Source organism: Gavia stellata, chromosome Z (genome assembly GCF_030936135.1).
Source record: "Gavia stellata isolate bGavSte3 chromosome Z, bGavSte3.hap2, whole genome shotgun sequence".
In the NCBI taxonomy this organism is placed as follows: Eukaryota; Metazoa; Chordata; class Aves; order Gaviiformes; family Gaviidae; genus Gavia; species Gavia stellata.
Window position 1 is genome coordinate 36726992 of NC_082637.1, and position 15316 is coordinate 36742307.

The 15316-nt window shown below is 35.7% G+C and overlaps 1 protein-coding gene across 1 annotated transcript in view; it reads left to right on the plus strand.

Moving 5' to 3' along the window:
- CCDC171 (coiled-coil domain containing 171) overlaps positions 1 to 15316 on the plus strand; it is a 152607-nt gene that overhangs the window by 62330 nt on the left and 74961 nt on the right. The window contains exons 16-20 of the mRNA XM_059833463.1: positions 5555 to 6059; positions 6801 to 6917; positions 11388 to 11614; positions 12276 to 12458; positions 14159 to 14344. Of these exons, the coding sequence (XP_059689446.1) occupies positions 5555 to 6059; positions 6801 to 6917; positions 11388 to 11614; positions 12276 to 12458; positions 14159 to 14344 (1218 nt within the window). The remainder of the gene's footprint in view (positions 1 to 5554; positions 6060 to 6800; positions 6918 to 11387; positions 11615 to 12275; positions 12459 to 14158; positions 14345 to 15316) is intronic.

The following is a 15316-nucleotide window of genomic DNA, read 5'->3' on the forward strand; positions in this document are numbered from 1 at the left end:
ATTTATTTTTTTTCTTGTAAATATTTAATGGATTATTTCAGTGGTTTAAGCTTCTAACCAATTTAAGGTTGTTCGGGAATTTTAATAGATCTTTAAACCACCACTGTGCTAGTATTAACTTCATTTATAATAAGAAATAAATGACTTTGTTAAAACATTCCAGAAATGAATTGCTTAATTTGATCTAGCAGTTGCTAGTGATTTTTTTTTGAGAATGTTAAAGCTGTAAGATTGAAATTGCTTATCTTAAGAATTGTATAGGGCAGCAGTTACTTTTTCAGTGTCATGCTTTGCGAAGACTCTGTAGAGTAGCAGTAATGTGGTGTCATCTGGGGATAAATTTAGGTATATACATTCTGACCCTAAGAACCAGTTAGCAGTTACAGTGGTAGATTTCAACAGTTATACAGATACTGCAGTAAGCGGTGGTTCAAAAACGTAAAACTTTTGTCACTGGTTGTTAGAAAATTTATTCACAATCTAAAATTTTCGCTGTTATTCTACAACCACAATTCATTGTCTTTCAGGTTACATTTCTTTACATATGTTTCAGTTAAAAGGGTTGTGAAATATAGGAAATAAGATATGCCTTGTTACTTGTCACTACCATCTGAAACTTACTTAATCAGAAGAATGCTGTATTTGACTCAGATTCTGGGCTTGGAAGTCTTTGTGCTCCAAAAAATGCATTTGTGAGGTATTCTTTAGACAGAGCAATTTATGGTAATTTCTTGGGAATGAGTTAAAATCTTGTATATAATTTTTGCTTGATATTTACATTTCACATTGGATATTGGCAATGCTAAAAGCATCCCTCTGAGTGCAGTAAGTTGCATCCAGACTTATATTAAGTTCTCCCAGTATCTTCTAGTTTCATATTACAAAATCATTGCCAACAAAAAGAATGATGAAGTGAGGAAGCTTAGTTTTGATTTTAAAAACTAAAAATTTTCCTTCCTAAAGTAAAAGTGGAGTTATGCAATTTAGATTTCTACCTCCTATGGAAGCTGCACAAAAGAAAGGTCTGAGTCATGTCTTTTCACAACTCTAGCCTATTGTGGAGAATTGGTGCTGTGCAGTACTGCACCATTCTTCGGCATGGTGCTGAACCTGCCAGTCTTCTCAGTTGGATTGTGTAGAGAGCAAGCAGAGCATGTACTGAAAACATGGCTCTCTTTTGTGGAGCATGCATTAGGCATGTCTTCTGAAAAAGAATTTATCTGTGAACTTGCTGTACAGGACTACTGGGTTTCTAAAAAGGAAATTATTTCCCTTAGAAACATCTGGGCATGTTTTCTAACACAGGTTATATAGTGTTGGAGTACAAGCTGGTAGTGTTGTAATCTAGGCAGCACAATGTATGTATACACTTAGATGATTCAACAAAACTTTGTCTCATCTTTTTTCAATCCCATGTTCCAGTTTGCCTTCCTTACCATTCAGTGTCAATCTGGGAAGAAGACAGTCTGATTTCTTCCAGATTTCTAATTTGCGACTGACTTTGGACCTGGAAATACCAGATTAAGACTTTCACTTTCTGGGATCCATAGGGTCCATGGATGTCTGCTGTTAGGACTGTCCTAAATCTGATTGCTTGTTTTTTGTAAGACTTGACTGTCTTACATATTTTATTTTGAGCCTGTTAGCCATATTTGTCTGCAAGTTCACTGCTCTGTTGGATCAGAGTTGTGCAGACAGACTAATGTTGTAGCCTTATTTCTGTAGGAAACAAGGAAAAATGTGCCACACATTACAGAATGTCTTCAAAGGGTCTTTTAGATATTACTGAGTGCCACTATTTACATAAAGATACAGAACGTAATATTTAATTATTTTAACAGGCTTTTTTCATTAAGTTCTATAGGAAACATATAATCAGTGCAGGTGGAATATAATTTGCCAGTATTCTGTATTTCATTGTAGAACTGTGGGTCTCATCACTCTAGGACATTTTTTCTACCACTACAAGGAAACTGTAGCAATTTGCTATATATTCCATCCAAAGACCTGAGTGTTAATTACAATCAGTTTAATGAACTAATCCCTTGTAGGTGTTAGTTCCTTTCTGGAAAGGGAAGGTGAGTGTTTTTTGCTGTCCTGCACAAAGCTGATGGTACATCATAGGATGCATCATTTTGTTTGTAATTTTGTCTTCAACCAGTGTTCCATGCTTTCTTCCAGACATTTTCTCCTCTGAGCTCCTAGCTTTTAATTTTTGCAGTTGTTGGTACATGTGCGAAGGCAAACTGAAGACTGTCAATTCAGACTCTCGGGAGTTAACTGAGAGCTCTAACTACACAGCAATATGAGTAATATATCTTGGAAATTACTGTTTTGTTTTCTTAGAACTGCAGTAGAGAGTTAGGGCTTTTCAGAATGGTCTCCTTGCGATTAAAATGTAACATTGCTACTAAAACCTTCAGATTTTGCAATGACACCTGCCACTGCTTCTGTCCCCAGCCAGTACTGTTCAGGGTCCCTGACTCCGAGATAGGATCTATGGATGTTAATAGGTACTACTTCACAGCTGTTACTGTAGGTCAGATGGATGCTGTAATCAGAAAGCAGTTTCACTGTTTTTCTGTAGGGCAGAAATTCCCAGAGTGGCCTTATCACAGATCAGCAATAACCGAGGCACTCTATAGATACCACTGTTCTTTGTCCGTGGTCTCCATGGACCTCAATGGAGCTTAAAATGCACATCCTTTTTCCTTGCCTTTTGTAGCAGGAGTGCAGTCCTCTTGATTTGATAGTGTGCCATTTTGAAAATGTTACTGTGCCTGTTCCTTAGCCTCATACAAATTATTTATTCAGACTGTGCACAGTCTCATAGGAAATGTCCTCTGAATTTTAACTATCAGTTGTTGTTTGTTTATTATGTAGACGTTTATTAATCTGTCCCCATTTTTTGTGGCAACCGCTTAAAATAGAAGGGTTTTGTTCTGATATGCAAAAAGTGTTGTAAGAGAAAAATCCTGTAACTACTTTAAAAATGTTAATTTCAACAGAAAAATAAAAGGTTTGCTAAATAGGAAAGGGAAAAAGTCCTCTAGGGAGGAAAAAAAAGTCTTTTATTGGCTTTTTTTGTTTGTTTGTTTGGAAGCCTTGCCTTTACAGCAGGGCAGGTGAATTAGCTAAAGGCTGTGGTATCTTGCAATTGTATCAAAAGTCAGTGCAATCACTGAAAAAGGAGGAGAATTACATGTAACTATACTGTTCCTGATCCACTGGGTCTCTTTGATGGACATGTCTGGCCCATGTACTTAAAACTCAGGAAAGAAATGGAGGACAGTGGTGTTGATGTTGTTTATTTATATGTATAGATGTATATATTTAGAAAAATAAAACAGCTGAAATACAGGAAAAGCTTTTGAAGTCATAGAGTCATTATATTTCTAGTTCTGAGTTCTGTTTTCATGCCAGAATAAAGGGTAAGGACCCAATAAGAAGTGGGATAAAGTAGTGTTGCTAGTAGCACCTGATTTTTTTGTTAAGGATTCTTGGAATCCACCAAGCTCTGCAACCCAGTGAGGTGTCCCTCAAAGCTCAAGCACCAGCTGTCTTGCCAGTGTTCAGGAAAAGAATTCTATATCCCTTCCAAAAACTGTGCTTTTAAGCTTCGAAGAAAACACTAGAAACAGTGTGGAGTAAGACAAAAGCAATTATTAGCCAGTATAAACAAGAAGGTGTATTTTCTTACAAAACTTTTACATTTCTGTAGTTAGAGATTGTCTTGTTCTCTTTTGCGTATTACCATATAACCATGAGCATAAAACCACTAAGATTTTTTAAAAAATAAGCTTTAATTAGGCAGGGTACTGAATGTTAGTGTTGCTGCCCAACAGCCCTGTAGGGATCACGCTTTGTTTACTCAGATATTGGCCTTTCACCTGTGATGGCCAGAAACTGTAAGTTGTTTTCTAAATTCAGCTTACCTTTTCAGTTCCTTCCAGTCATGCTATCAGGGTTTTTTTCTATAAAAATCAAGCACTGTAAATAATGCAGTAGTACTGAAAGTATTGTACGTGTTCATACTTAATTTTAGAGTACTAAAGTGACATATGAGGCCTGTAAATTGCATTTTGTAATTAAATCTTTTAGTTACCTACTCTATTTTTGTATCACTGAAAGTATTTTAATAACACTACAAATTCTTCCTCTTCCAAAAAAATAATAAAATATTTATTTGGTCAAAGACATTCTGAACTGACTAGAGTACATCTCTGTGGGAGCATGGAATCTTTTATTTCCATTCTAGGGATAGCTATGTATTTTATTTTTTTCCCCCTGTTGTACACCCTAGAGAAACTAGGGTGCCCCCCTCACCACTTGCTTGGGACCGGTACCAAATGAAACACATGGGAATGTGGCTGGATGACACCATTTTACTTCTGTTTTGGCCACTGCTAACAGGAATAACCTCATCCCATTTTTAATGAAATTGCTTATAGCTCTAAGAGAGATAGCTGGAGCTTAGCATAATCCTCTCTTTTCTTCATCATGTGGACTTGTCATTCCATTCATATTTGCCTTTTTGTGTCCATGTATTGTAACTGGAGAGTAAACCTTTAACTTGAGCTTGTGGGTTCTTTGTGAACAGCACCTAAAATTTATTATCTCCTTATACTGCTGGATCCTGTTTAAATGTAGCCTCAAGTGGTTGTTCCAATCATAGAGGACTCTCGTGCATCAAGCAGCCAGTCTAAGTCTTTGAGGTCCCAGCATGGTGTCTTGATTCCTGTACAAGAGCTGCATGTTACGAAAATCAACCAGTCTGCATGGTCTAACTTTAGTCCTCGCATTCCCTGGGTTGTTAGCATCTTCATTTTGCTATACAGATTTACTGTTTTAAATCTTCCTCTTTCCCTATTTCAGGGCATATAGAGGAAAAGAAAAAATGTTCTGCAAGTTGAAAAAATCTGTGATGGCACTACTCAAAATAAAAATATCTGTGTTACACTGTTCTTTGGAAAACTCAGTTCTGTATGAGACCTAATTAATCTGTGAATATATAAGTAGGGGGTTGATTGCAAAGTAATTAAGAGATCACCTTTACTTCCCCTTTCCCAGCTGCTGCCAATCTGTCTAGGTTTATCTTCCAGAGTTTTCCTTCTATTTTTCCTCTCTCTTGCACTAACTTTCTTTTCTGCTTTGAAGAGCAATGTTTTTTCTGAAATTGGAGCATGTAATTGCTTACTGTTAAGCCAACTCATAAAACTGTATTGTGGACAGCCAGGTACTGTTGGACCTTCTGTGGCTATTGCAGTACTAGTGGATTATCATCAGAATTCTGGAGTCCATTTGTAGTTGAAGACTGCAAATTTTCATTGTACTATTGATTCGTTTTCATATATCTGGTTCTGTAACTGTTTGCTAGGAGAGATACTTTGGCAGTCATAACTAATAATTTTTGTTCCTTTAATGTGTTATTTGAAGCTGAAAAAAAAGAATTTTCTTTTAGCTTTTGTCTAGGTAAAAATTATTTCGTTATTTTAAAAAAGGTGTTCTAGTCAATATTCCTTCTGGTTTTGTTTGGTTTTTCCTCTTATCCCAGGAATACCAAGAAACAGCAGAGAAAAACAAGGAGAAAATTTATGTCCTTGAAAAAAGACAGGAGAAACTGGCCCTTGAAAATGTTTCTGTGAAAAATACATTAATGCAGGTTCAGAAGGAGCATTCATCTCTCCTGGCAGCCTGTGCGCTATTGGCAGGTGCCCTGTATCCTCTCTATGGCCGATCGTGTGCTATGTCTTCCCAAAGAGACCTTCTCCAGGATCAGGTCAACATTTACGAATTGGTGAACCAGGAGATTAGGACCCTAGTTCATGCTCTCTCTGATGTAGAGGAAAACAATCAAGATGAAGCAAAATTGAAGAAAAGAAAATTCACAGGCCTGATTCATGTATTCCGAAGAGGTGTGATTGCAGTTTTGGCAGCTAACAGACTTAAAGTTTTAGCCCACTCTTCTAGTTCCCTCTTCTCCTGGGTAAATGGCTGCAAAGAAGGCATTGGAATTCTAGTCTGTATAGGAGACTCCAAAGGCAAGCATAATCTGTCAAGTAAGCTAATTGTTTTCTTCTTTGATAAGTGTTAGGTCAAATTACATGGTTAGTGACTAACAAATAGTAATGTTGTTATTAATAGAGTGTAAAGACAAATTTAGTGACATTTTGACAAACGTAATTTCTGGATTTGTGATTTCTGGATTTCTTGACAAACGTAATTTCCTCTAAAATGAAATGCTTAGTCTGTAAAGCATTGAAAGAAAAATTAAAACTGCACACATGAACTCATACTGTTTGATATCCTTGACATTTGCATTACGGATTTCAGACTAGGTGCTACTGCATCTTCTCTGTGGTAAATATCTTGTAATGTTCCTAAATGATTGACCATCAATGTATTTTTTTGAAAAGATATTTCCTCTTTTTTTATTAATCCCTTTTAACATTTATTTCCTACTAAAAGTGCAAAAAGTTGCTTTCTGATTCAGGTAAAATATTAGTATAGGATTTCTAAATTTTTCTTTAGCAATTATGTAGTCTTCCTGACCCTTCCTGTTACCAGACCAGTTCATGCATCCCCCTACAAGGATAAATGGTATCAAAAATGTTTCCCAAACTAGATCCATCTACTTTTCTGTTTTAGTAGTTCTGGAATACAGTCTAAATTGTCCTGAAAGAAGAATTAGTTTGTGGCTTATATACTTAGTTTTGGTCAATTTCTGAAAGAGCTGGAGATAGTAGCGTGCCTTATCTAAGTTATGCAGTTTTATTGCTAGCTACAATTCTGTTTCACAGGTCATGAAGAGGAACAAATTCACTGTGCTGAAGCATTCAGCTGGTTTACTAGTTCTAACCTCCTTGCTGCAATAATCAGTTCTGTCACTGAATTACAGGAAGTTGTTAACAAAACAGGTAATTTTAAAAGTATATTCTTCTAGTAGAAGATAAAGTAAAATAATCAGGGTGGTTACATCATTTCCATTTTTAGGATTTTATCTGAAGTATTGTGGATCAAATCTCTGGAGAGCTGTATTGTTGGAACAGATTAATATTCTTTAATTGGTGATATGATACTTTATAATTTTGGTATACAGAGTCATGGAAGTAGAAGGCTGGAGAGTGCTTCTAGAAAGCATATCAACAGTTTTGATATCAACAACTGCTTTGTTGTGAGATAGAGAAAAAACATCTACACCACGCCAATAGATATTTGTCTAACCTGTTCTTAAAAGCTTCCAGTGAAGTAATATTTACAAGCTTCCTAGTTACCCTGTTCCACTGTTCTAATATTCAAAAATTATTTTACTGAAGCTCAATCTAATTTTTTTCCATAGAGAAAATCTACGTCATTTCTGTCTGTTTAATCTGTGTATTTCTTAAGTGTGGCACATATTTAACCTGGGACATTACTGCTGCTGACTGAAAGGCAATAATATCCTGTTGTGTTTTATATGATATGGATCTAGAATTTCCAAATTGCTGGCATCTGGAAAACAATTGAATTTGATGGATACTATTTTCATCTGGTTTACTTGCTATCTTGTGGTTTTTGAGACACAATGTATATATACACAATGTATAGCAGTCCTTATTTTATATCTTTACTGTGTTCCCTCTCTAAGTATATGCTTAATTAGATTTGTGTCTTGATTTCCTAGTTTTCTCAGTCTCTCCTTGTATAGAATTCTACTATGCCTGTGGAAAATTTTAGTGTCAGTCTCTGGAAATATCACCTGTTGATTCTCAGCTGTTAACTGTCTTCCTTAATTTCTTTGCAGTGAGAACTGATACAAGATTTCACTTGTTCCTCTTCATTGCTGTCATCCTTAGTTCTTTGGTACCTGGTAGTTTCAAAGTCCCAACGATTCTGTCAGAGAGTAAATGATATTAGAGGAAGGATAATTTTTATGAATAAAGGGAAATAGCAGGATAGAGAGAAGGTCATACATTTCCCAGAAGCCTGAACAGTAAATTGGTACCAGAAATCAGCCAGTGAATTAAAAGTTTTTTTATTTGGTTTCAGGTGCTCTTTTCTTTGATCATCATGTTTCCAGTAACGTAAATTTACATCCTTGCAAAATGAAGTTTGAGAATTCAGAATATTTGGTATATATTTGGTATATTTGATATATATTTGTTTCAGAATATTTAAGGGTTTCTACTTCAAGTGTTCCCATGTATAGTGTTGAGTAAGAACAGCAAATTGAAAAGGAGTCAAGAGAAACTTTACAGCAGCATCAATGTGCTGAAGTGACTAGTTAGAGTACCCTAAACCTCATGATATTTTGCCAGTATTGAAGTATATGAGAATTCTGATGGATTCTTATTTACTTGATATCTCTGCACTCAACACAGTTTTGCTTTTGAGAATTAGGAAAAGCCATGCTGAGAATGTTATGGCCACAGTCAGTCTGGTGATTCTTTCATAGCTTATCTCTATTTTAAGTCATTTTCACAGAAATTCAAGATCTAACTGCTCATGTGTTACTTGGAATTCTGTTGCTCATGAGATCAAAAGTCTCCCAAGAACCTTCAGTTCAAAAAATAGTAATAAATAATTTAAATTTGGACATGAAATTTCCAGAAGTATCGAAGAAATAAGGCTCTGAAGGAATATATTTGAAAGAAAGCTTGCATACTTAGGAAATTATGTTATGTAAGTCATATTTCAAATAGGATTTAAACCTTCAAACTCACTTAAATTATTTTGAATTTTTTTAAATGTAAATAGTCAATCTGAGAGGTATCTGCTCTCTTCAGATCTTGAAATAACAGCAGTTCCAGATTGGATTGCACATCACAGGAGAGAATAGGCACAAGAAGGTGCTATGTGGATCTACAATATGGAATGATTTGGTGTCTTAAAAATTACTTTTAAAGGTGGCTAGGTTCTGAGGAACCATTTGAGGTGGTTGAAAGAAACCAAATCCAGATCACTCAGATAACAGTGGAACTTTTGAGCTTGTGCGCTCTGGTGATTTGAGGCTAATTTCTTGAGCTTTTAACTTCTAGAAAAGTGGTTTTGGTTTGACATTCATGATCATTTCCCTTCACACTATTCATTAGTTTGGTTCTCATTCCAGCATGTCTTGGAATGATCTCTTAGCTTCAATCTGAATACAAGTTCATTAAAATGTTGGGGTTTTTTGTTTTGATTTGGTTTAGTTTGGTTTGGGTTTTTTGTGAGGTTAGTTTTGTAGGTTTGTTTGAACAGAATCTGTACTGCGGTAAACCAGAGAAAGTAAAGGTCAAGCTTTTTGAATACAAGTATCATCGACTGTTACATACACAAAGCTTTTGAAGCTTAGCATGAAAATTTTAGACTTGTGTACTGAACTGTACTGAATAACAGGAATCCTGATTATGAAGTGGAATGATCGTTTCAAAATGCTACAACTCAATTGCCTGAACTATTATTGCTGATTTATTTTTAATATGGTTAAACTGGGGCTTCTAGACATAGGGAAAGGGGCTGCCTTCCTAGGTACTGCACATATGGAGAAATACTGTGTTTTCTGGCAGGCAAACGATCTCCTATAAAATGAGATACCAAATGGAAATACTAGGAAAAATGAAGGAACATTAACTCATAGACAGTATCCTTGGTTTGATATTTACCAAAAGTCACAGCAAAGGAGAGGTTTTCTTTTCAGAAGGTTACATGGAAGGCAGTATTAATTTTCCAGTTTTAATTTTAGGTTAATTTAACTAAACATTCAAACTAATGAATGCATCATGACCAGAGAAAAGAGATGGTCTTTGAAACTGAAAGACAGGTAGGACAGGATAATCTGTGATGAGAGTTAAAAAGATCAAGACAGCTTATCTTTTATGTGATCAGTAATATAGAACCAACATAAGAAAAAGAGAGAAACCTTGGCCAAAGTAGACAGAGCATTACCATAGCAGTTTCTTCTGGGTGTGAGAAGAATAATATTTTTTTTCTTTCAAAGGATGTTTTGTTAGTTGAAGTGCAAGATAAAAATGCTGATAAGATTTTTAGCTTTAAAGATATATAGAAAGAGTGCTGTCTTAGACATGAAGAAAAGACAGATTTACTACTAGCTGGGGTTATGGAGAGCATGTACTCAAAAATAGCACTCCAGTTAAGTAGTGGAATCATTAGAATGGTGGTATTTTGAACCCAAGCAGGAGAATGGCTCTGAAAGAATGTTTGACTTTATCATGTGCTTTTTTTGGTGTTTGCTTGCAGATAAATTCCATCTCATGTGTAAATGATAAATTCTTTATGATGAGACTCGTAATCTAAAAATATCTATAATCACACTTTGTTTGCTTTGAACCTTTGGCTTTATCCTCACAATGTATAAAGAGAAATCCTTTAATTTAAAAAAGCTATGGTTTTTTTTTTTGTTTATACTCTTAAGTAAATATTTTAATTCACTGCAGCAACAGGAGATTTGCTGTACTACTGAATGTAAATAAGCTCTTCCATGCTTGTCATCTTACACTGATAGTATCATAAGACAAGTAATGACAGATTAAAACCTGCCTAGCAGAGGGAAAACTAAATTACAAGACTTTTATTAAGGCATAAATAAACCTATTAACTGTTATCTGGAATACCAATTAGTGGAAGGAGCACTGACAATTTTATTTATCAACATTAAACACAATTATTAATTACAGACCTGACGAATCTAGCAGTAAGCAGGACATGTTGGGTGTGCTGGGGCCCTAAGTCCATTATATGAGAAGGATGATTACCAAAATCCTGTGGGGAAATAAGTAATTGTAGCTGTAAAATTTTAATTGCCTTGGAATAAGGTAAATTATATTCTCTTGTCTCAGAATATAAATAGTATGGCATTAAGGTACCAAGCCTCACTAATTTTGAACAGTCAATGATTTAGACATCTATAGAGGGGAGGGAAGAGGAGTCAGGAAACCCTCAGAAATTTGCCTTGTAAATATTGCCATAAAGTGATTTACCATGTGCTATCACATCTGACATATTGACCTGGCTTGCGTTTGCTTGCATCCGTCTTACATGTTTTCTGAATTACAAAATTAGAACACCCAAGAAGGACTTAAGAAAATATAGGATTGGAGGAGAACATAAAAACAACTGGAAAATTATTCTTTGACAAACAAATCCTATTCTTTAGAATCCTATCCTGCCCTTCCATCCAAAGATTAATAGGAGTAGAGTGTTCATGGCTAAATACAGAATTTGTCCCAAAGTGTCTCTGAGATATTCCTGTGAGCTAAATCTTCCACTCTTTAATGGAAATTTCCTACTGAGTATTTTAAAGATGCTATTTGTTAATGTTGCATTTTTCCACTGAAGAAACCTGAAACTGAAGAAACCTGAAACTAATAACCTATCTGATGTTTCTTTTTTGTTATTGTTTCTTAAAGATCCAAAGCCCTGGCTTTCTGGACACTTAATTGTAAGTGCAGCCAGGAACTCCTTTTCAAAACTTATGGACAAGCTGAATGTAATAATGGAGACTGCTCCACTAGACAGCAGCGGGAGCATTACTTATCTGGAGAGAGACTCCTTGGTACAGAGGCTGGCTCATGGGCTTCATAAAATAAATACCCAGGCCCTGGAAGCTGGATTGTGTGACAGACTACCCATTATGGTATGCATATTTATAGTGCTACTTCATGTAAACAGTAGATTCACAGTGTGAGTGTTATGGTAAAGCTGTTTTGATAGTACCATTAATTTTGTTTCAAATTGTTTATGAGTCCATTACATTGAAGTCAACTAGGTAGAGAATCAGCAGCTGATTTGCAACACCCAAAAGCATTAGGGTGTGAATAGATCTTTTATTGTCAAAGAATTTTAAGAACAGATTTGATATATCCAATGAAAGTTTTTTTGTAAAGTTTTATAAAAATTGTATTTGCTTTATAAGAACTAACTTCCTTTGGGATTTAACTAAATGTTGAGGTTCTTTTTTTTTTTTCTTTTTCTTTTTTCTCCTGCTTACTGTTCTATCTTTCAGAAAAGATAACCTTCTTCCCTTTAACTGAAATGAAAGGATAAACTCTTTCTCACATAATCTGTCTTCTGTTGTGGGCCTTATGTGAAAACAGGTACTTCCTTGAAAACAGAATTTTCAGTAACCCTCAACAGTAGGTGAAACAGGTTTACATTTTTGCACTCGTGTATGTCTTCTAGAGATGGAGGACAAAATGACAGCTTTGTTCTCATTTGCTTGGGTATTAAATGTGATTGATTTTATTGCTAAAATAGCACATTTTACAGCACATGAATTTGTTTCTGTTTACTAACAGAAAAGCATAGCATCCTTGCAGAAGCAAATATTTGAATTTACACAAAGACTTCATACAGCAGAGGTGGAACGCCGCTCACTGCGCCTAAAACTTGCAGAATTCAAATGGAATTTCAGTGAGATGAAAAAAGAAGCTGACAAAGCCGAGAGCCTGCAAGAGCAATTAAATATGTTTAAACAATCTGTAAGTGTGTTTGATTTAGAGGAGACTGCGTAAGAGATCCTCCTTTTTACGCGTTTTTTGGTTTGTGTTCTTTTGAAAAACAAGTATAAAATCAATCTACTATTAACAGAATTTTCCAGAACTTGCCTTGTAGGTGTTACTAAACTATAAGTCCTATCTGTTTAGAAGTGTCTCCTTTCCACAGAAGTTTCTATTGGACTTGTAGAATGAGGTGTTCTGTGTAAAATACATGTTTGGTCTTCAGCAACCCAGGTTTTTGTCCATATGTTGAAAATGTTGATGTGATTTATATACCCTAAAAGGATTTATAGATTTCACTTCAACAGAGTAAAGTCAGCTGGAATGAGGGTATCCAGTAAGTGTGTTCATGAGAAGTTCATAAAGAATAAATGTAGTTTCTTAAACTCTGCATAGATATTGATGAATATTATAATAGACATTTTACTGTATCTTTGAGCATGGGTTATATCCTGAGCTAGTCAATGCAAATTTTAGTGTGACTGTTTTCTTGAAGGAGTAAGCTTATGGCAAGGGAAAAAAAAAGCCCACTTCTACATTCTCAGTAGCACATATGCACCAAATTCCTCTAACCATTTGCTGTCGCTGATTGATTTACTTAAACACTATGGTTTCACTAACCTGTAAATAGGACTGTCTGGCAGGAGTGAGAAGACACAACAACAAGGTTCCTTAACCACTTGAAGTCACAGTATAGTGAGTAATGGACGTGGTGCTTGAGGGATTGATGCCATTTTGTGGGTTGTCAGTTTTTTCCCTGTTATACTCATGGAACCATGCCTTCAGTCCCTATTGGAGGGGAAGAAACTTGTCTTGATTTAGCATGCTGGAGGTTCACTGGGCACCTTTCCTCCTATGCTTATTTTCTATAGGTTGCATTCAGAATTGATCTCACATTTGAGCTATCTGAGAATGTGAATGGGTAAGGATTCTTTTATGAGATTTATAGGTGCACAGTATAACCGAAAGGGTCATGTCCCATAACGACCAGCATTTTCTGTAGCTGTGCCCAATGTTGAGCCTGAGGCCTAGTTGGTAAACCTGTCATTGTGTCCCAATCAAAACACTTCCAAGCAGAGAATATTTAATAGATGATTTCACATCCAGGCTCCTTCCTTCCTGTTCCTAGCTGGTAAAATGGATTTTTTTACTCAATAGACAAGGTTATAGCTAATCATCTTCAGTTTTGTTCTTAATGGGTTTTATTCCCTTACAGGTCTGGGATAGTTAGATGAAATTGTCACATTTTAGATTGTCATTCAAATGCAGATGATGATTTTCCTTGAAGAATTATGTCTTCTTTCTGGAATATTTTGGGGAGGGAAGAGAGTCCAGGAAGACATTTACAAGAGTTAATAAGATACGCACTGAAATGTGGGACATGGATCTGCATATTTCCTTCTAAATATTGATTCTTTACAACCTTGCGTGCTAATTTGAATAGAATAATGAATGCATACTGTTTAAAGTACCCTGAATGTTTTCTTGAAAAAATACGGTGAATAAAGTTGTCTGCTGTTTTATTGTTTGGTGATCTGTCTTCATGTTAAAAAGCTAAATATTCATCTTTAGTACGCTTTTGTTTTAGAATTTGATATGTTTGCAAGTGGAACTCTGAAAGTCAAGCATGTGAACAAGTGAATACAGTTACACAATCAAACACAATTTATTTCCCTTATCAGAAACTGATCACCCATGAGAGGTTTGAAAGTGCATGTGAAGAATTGAATAATGCATTACATCGGGAGCATCAAGCACAAGTGCTTTTGAATGAACAGGCGCAACAGCTACAGGAGTTAAATAATAAACTAGAATTGCACTCCAGTGAAGAAGCAGATAAAAACCAAGTCTTAAGTGAAACTGTGAAGGTAAGATGATTATCCATCTGAAATAGGCACCAGAAATTTACCTTTTGGTGAGTAAGCCAAATCTTGCATTTCTTGTACAAATAAAATTATAGGAGTAAATGCACACATTGGAAGTTTAGGCTACTCAGAAAACACTTTCAAAATGAAACTTCAAGGTGTAACTTCCCTTTTCTGCTTTTGGGACTGGGTGGTGTGCACCAGTATCTGCAATCTGTGAAGTGTCTGGATTTTACACGATACATAAGAGACAGCAATTCTAGCTGTCATGAGGTGTTTGCAGACTGTAGGAAAAATGAAGGAAGAAATACAGGAATACTTTGATTTTTGATAGAGATCATAAGAATATTTTAAAACCTGGATTAGCTGTTTCCTGAATATAATCTTAGGGTAGAGAATGCATTTGTCAGTTTGGAATATGCTAGGTCAGAGTAGAGGAAGACCCTCTTTCATCAGGATTTAGAATTTTCCCCAGACATAATGAGAAATGAGGAAAAGGTGTTGTTATCAGAATCTCTGATAGGAGATCAAGGAGCAGAGAGAGAATAAGGGGTTTGAAACTAGGTGGATATCTAACATGGGAAGAGAAGAAACCTTGTGATGGCAGGCCAGTAATATGTGGTGACCTGAGCTCTGCGGCTTTTATTTATTTTTTATTTAAAGCAAGTTTTGCTGCTTCTGTCTGCTCTTCAGCACTACTACTGTCTTTCCACCTCCCAGTATTCTTCTGTGAATTGATAGCTGAGCAAAAGAGACTGCTTCAGTGGTATTTTGAGAAATGGAAGCACTTGTGATTCTGAGGAAGATTTAGGGAAGAAGTGCTAAGAAATGTCAAGAGGCGGGAGGAGGACCAAAAAGATGAAAGCTGCAAAACTAGTAGAAATGTCAGAAACCACTGTTGAAAATATAACAGTGAAAATGGATGTCAAGGAGGATGACTTGCAGCAGAGTTGAAGTTTGAAGTGATGTACAGTG